We start from the raw sequence: 4,877 nt of genomic DNA, 5'->3' as shown, positions 1-4,877 counted from the left end.
TATATATAATTTAATTTATTTTAATAAAAAAATGGATACATTTTTAAAATAAAATTAACAGGTCATTTTGGAAGTGGGTGGATATGGTTAATAATAAAAGATAGAAAATTAGAGATTTTTCAAGGGCATGATGCTGATAGTCCTATTAAACAAAATATTGGAAAACCCATATTAACATTAGGTAAATAGTAAAAAGAAAATAATAATAATAATATATATATATATATATATATTATACCTTTTTTGACACATTTTTATTATTTTTAATTTTTTAAAGATATATGGGAACATTCTTATTATGTTGATTATAAAAACTCGAGGGCTGATTATATAAAAGGTTTGTCTAAAGTAGTATTATAGTGAATATATAAAATCTATTTTACGAATAATCATAATATATTTATTCATAAAATAATTATATATATATATATATATATATATATATATATATATATATATTTTATTTTTTAGAATGGTTTAATAAAATAAATTGGGATTTTGCCAATTATAATTTGTCCATTTCAAAATAAGATATACAAAAAAAAATTTTCATTCCTTTTTCTTTTCTTTTTAATATTATTTTTTGAATAAAATTCATTATTTTTATATCATTTTCTCTTTTTTTTTTTTTTTTTTTTTCTTTGAACTATTCTTATTAATATAAATAAATATATATTGTGTATATTTATTTTAATAAAGGAATATTATATTAAATTTGAAATAAAAATATAATTAAAAGTTATAAAAATTAAATGAAAATTATATATGGGAATACAATTTTGATAACATATAATATGTAAATACTAATATATAGAACAAAAAAAATCTATTATAATTAATAGATACAATTTGACTCATAGGATTTGTTCTTTGATGTATTATATGTATTAATAATATTATTTTTATAAAATGAATATTTTAATTAAAATATTTTTATTTCATTTAAAAATATTTTAAAATTATCAAAATATAATAAAAATAATAGATGCATCTTGTGCTTACATATAACATTTGCATGTGTGGAAATATTCTCTTTTTATAAAATCATACAAGTTTTCTTCTTTTTGTTTTATTTATTTTGATTATTGAGAAATAATATGACAAATAATTAATCAATGAATTAGATTTAAATAGTACTCTTTTTGAAAATAAAATAAAAAAAAAAGAAAAAAGAACCGTCAATTGTAAAAGAACAAAAAAAGTGCCAAATTCATTTCGTATTTTTTATATCATATATTTTTTTTTTTTAATTTATTTATTTCTTCCTTTATACATATATATATATATATATATATATATATATATAATATACATATTATATTATATATGTTTATAAGAAAAAATAAAGTTATGTAAATACTTTAAATGTTATAATTGATTATAATTATTTTGTGTTTTTATTTTTGTATATAACTGTATGCTCTAACATTTAATGTGTATGCTAAATATCGATGGAATATTATTAAATATATAATTCTTAAAAATTGAGATTTTACATATTTTTTTTTTATTCCCGTTTTTAAAGTTGTTTCGTAATATTTATTTTATTTTATTTTTTTTTTTTTTCATAAGAATATGAAATCCATATTTTTTTAAATATTTGGAAAAAGGAATATAACATGTAATTATATAATATATATATTATGATATATATATATATATATATATATATATTTTTGGACTAATTATATTGATATAAAAAATATTTTAAAAATAAATAAAAAATAGAGGGGAGACAATAACCAAAAAGTATTGCAAATAATACATTAATATATATATTATATATATATATATATATATTTTTTTTTTTTTTCTTTTATCAAAATGCCTATGATAGATGAAAATATAAATATGAGTAATGTCAAACGCACTAGAATTATTCATGTAAAAAATACATATATATCTCCTTATATACTACACAATATAAACAATAATGAAGGCACATTAAAAAATATGGACAAAATATTAAAAGAAGAAAAAGATAATATAAATATAAAGATTAATAATGTGAATAATAAAGAAACTAATAATGATAAGCACACATTAAAATATTCAACATTATGTAATGATTCAAATATATTGCATCCACAAAATAAAGATGAAGAAATTGAATTAAATACAATTTCAACTGTTATACACATGAATTCTGATGAAGATAGTGATAAAGATAATGATACCATAATAAATGAAAATAATGATCTTTTAACAGATAATATAAAGAAATATCATGCCGTTAACAATAATCATAATAATATTATATATAATGAAATAAATAATATTATTAAAAATAATTCAGTCATTAATGATGCAAATAATTCTATTCATTTTAATAATAATTCATATATAAATAACTTTAATTTAAATAATAATTTTTCTGTGTGTAATCGTACTTTAAATAACACCTGCACAAGTCAGGTAAATTTGAGAAATAATATGAACAGCAATAAAAAAATTAATGATAACAACAAAAAGGTGAATAATGAAACTAATAACAGAACAAATAATGATAATAGTATAAATGAATTTGATAAATTAAATAATAAGAAAAATAATTATATTGATTGTTCCGTTTACAAATGTGAGGATGAAATACCCCTAGGTACGATACTAAATATCCAAGATTTGGAAAATCATACAAATAATAATATGAATAATTGTCATAATAATAATAATATTAAGAGTAAGATTCTTACAACAGTTATGCTCAGAAATATTCCAAACAAATATACACAAAATATGTTGATGGATGTAATGAATGAACATTTTAAAGGATTATATGATTTTTTTTATTTACCAATTGATTTTAGAAATAAATGTAATGTTGGATATGCTTTTATTAATTTTATACATCCATATTATGCTGAACTCTTTATCAAATTTTTTAATAATTATAAATTAAATGCATTTAAAAGTAACAAAGTCTGTTCGGTTACATGGGGAAGAGTACAAGGATTAAAGGCAAATATTGAGCATTATAGAAATTCAGCAATTATGACCATACCAATACCACAATATAAACCTATACTTTTTCAAAATGGTATATCTGTTTCATGGCCTGAATCAGATGGCCCTTTACCATCTATTAAATTAAGATCTCAAAAATTTTAAATTCAAAAATGTATATAGACACAAACAAAAAAAAAAAAAAAAAAAAAAAAAAATTAATAAATTAACTTTCTTATGTTTTTAGAATTTACATATTGATTCATAAATATATATATATATGTGTATAATTTATTATTCATGTAATCTTATATATTATCTTCTTTTATTTATTTATTTGCTTTTTTTTTTTTTTTTTTTTTTTTTTTTTTTTTTTTTTTTTTTTTTTTTTTTTTTTTTTTTCTTTTTCCGCATTAAATATAATGTATCAAAATGATTATTTTAATTATATGCAAATAAAATATATCTATTATAAATAATAATGTGTAAAAAAAAAAATGAAATTTATTTATATACACTTATATGTGATAATTATATATTCCTATGTATATATGTTAATTTATTTTTATTTTATTGATTAAAATATAATATTAATGTTTTTATTTGTATTTGAATATATATTGTCAATGTATCATATATATTTAAAATATATAAAAGAATTATATTTTTTATATTCTTGTCTATATGTATATATATATGTATACATTTTATTTATTAACAAATTAAATCAAGCTTCTTCAGTAATATATAACTTTAGCAACATTTAAAATAAATAAAATAATAAAAATTTGTGAATATATAATTATTAAATCGATAATTGTTTTTTTATATCCTTAATGAAAACATATTTTGAACAATATAAATAAATAAATATATATATATATTATATATATATATATATATATATTTTTTTGTACCGTTAAGTAAAATAATATGGTTAGTAATATTCTGATAACTTTTATCAACTCCCTCGCTATCTTAAATTTTTGCTACAGTTTAACTTGAAATAAATATTTCCTTGTATTAATAATAATATTTATATATTAAGTATGCATTGCTCCTATATTAAAATATAAATATTTTTTAATTTACATATTTCTTATTATATATGTCATAAAAATATTAATATATTAATGTAAAATGGATAATGAAAATAACTCATGACATATTTATGGTTAATATATGTAGATGATAAAAATAAAATATTCAAGAATATATTAATATTATTTATGAGTTACCTTTAATATTAATTTTTTAAATGTGTAAAACATAATGAAAATTATTATTTCTTGAAAAAAATGAATGGCTCCAATTAAATTTTTGGAAAAAAAAAAAAAAAAAAAAAAAAAAATTTAGAATTACGATTTACACATTATACATATTTGGTTAAATATTCTCATTTAAAAAATAATTAATACTTAATATATATATATATGTATATATTTTAATTAACTTATATTATATTGTAATATATTATTATGTTGAATTTTTTTTTTTTCTTTTATACATTTTGAGATATGCGTTATGTTTAGATTTTATCAATTGATTATAGGGCTATTATTAATTTTTTATTTTCTTGAGAAATATAATATTATCTTTTGTAAAGATTGTGTTAACCCACATAACTGTAAACATGATTGTTACGTATTAGAAGATAATAAACAATTATGTTTATGTAATGAGAATGAGAAAGGAATTGATTGTAAAGAAACATGGAATGTTTGTGAAAAGGATTGTAATATATACGGCATGAATGAATCATGTTCTATGGCTTTATGTAAGACGGGTATGATTAAGTTAAAGGAAATAATATAATATATATATATATATATATATATATATATATATATATATATATATGTAATTTTGTTTACATATTATTTTATTTTTTTACTTTATTATTTTATATTTTTACTTTATTATTTTATATTTTT

At 16.4% G+C, this 4,877-nt stretch overlaps 3 protein-coding genes across 3 annotated transcripts in view; all 3 read left to right on the top strand.

Moving 5' to 3' along the window:
- PGSY75_0623500 (superoxide dismutase [Fe]) overlaps positions 1 to 530 on the top strand; it is a gene marked incomplete at both ends in the record, with an annotated part of 1,881 nt that extends 1,351 nt beyond the window's left edge. Inside the window, 3 exons of the mRNA XM_018784814.1 lie at positions 62 to 181; positions 278 to 337; positions 472 to 530. Coding sequence (XP_018642867.1) covers positions 62 to 181; positions 278 to 337; positions 472 to 530 — 239 coding nt within the window. Of the gene's footprint in view, positions 182 to 277; positions 338 to 471 lie in introns of the transcript that reaches the window.
- Positions 531 to 1,824: 1,294 nt separating this feature from the next.
- PGSY75_0623400 (RNA-binding protein mei2-like protein) lies at positions 1,825 to 3,108 on the top strand (the record flags this gene model as incomplete). Its single annotated transcript, XM_018784812.1, has 1 exon — positions 1,825 to 3,108. The coding sequence occupies one exon, from the start codon at positions 1,825 to 1,827 to the stop codon at positions 3,106 to 3,108; it is 1,284 nt and encodes a 427-aa protein (XP_018642866.1).
- A 1,359-nt stretch (positions 3,109 to 4,467) lies between these two features.
- Positions 4,468 to 4,877, top strand: part of PGSY75_0623300 (putative EGF-like membrane protein) — a gene marked incomplete at both ends in the record, with an annotated part of 1,187 nt that continues 777 nt past the window's right edge. Inside the window, one exon of the mRNA XM_018784811.1 lies at positions 4,468 to 4,729. Coding sequence (XP_018642865.1) covers positions 4,468 to 4,729 — 262 coding nt within the window. The remainder of the gene's footprint in view (positions 4,730 to 4,877) is intronic.

The sequence above is a fragment of the Plasmodium gaboni genome, chromosome 6 (assembly GCF_001602025.1).
Source record: "Plasmodium gaboni strain SY75 chromosome 6, whole genome shotgun sequence".
NCBI classification, from domain to species: Eukaryota; Apicomplexa; class Aconoidasida; order Haemosporida; family Plasmodiidae; genus Plasmodium; species Plasmodium gaboni.
This window is presented reverse-complemented; position numbering and strand designations above follow the sequence as displayed.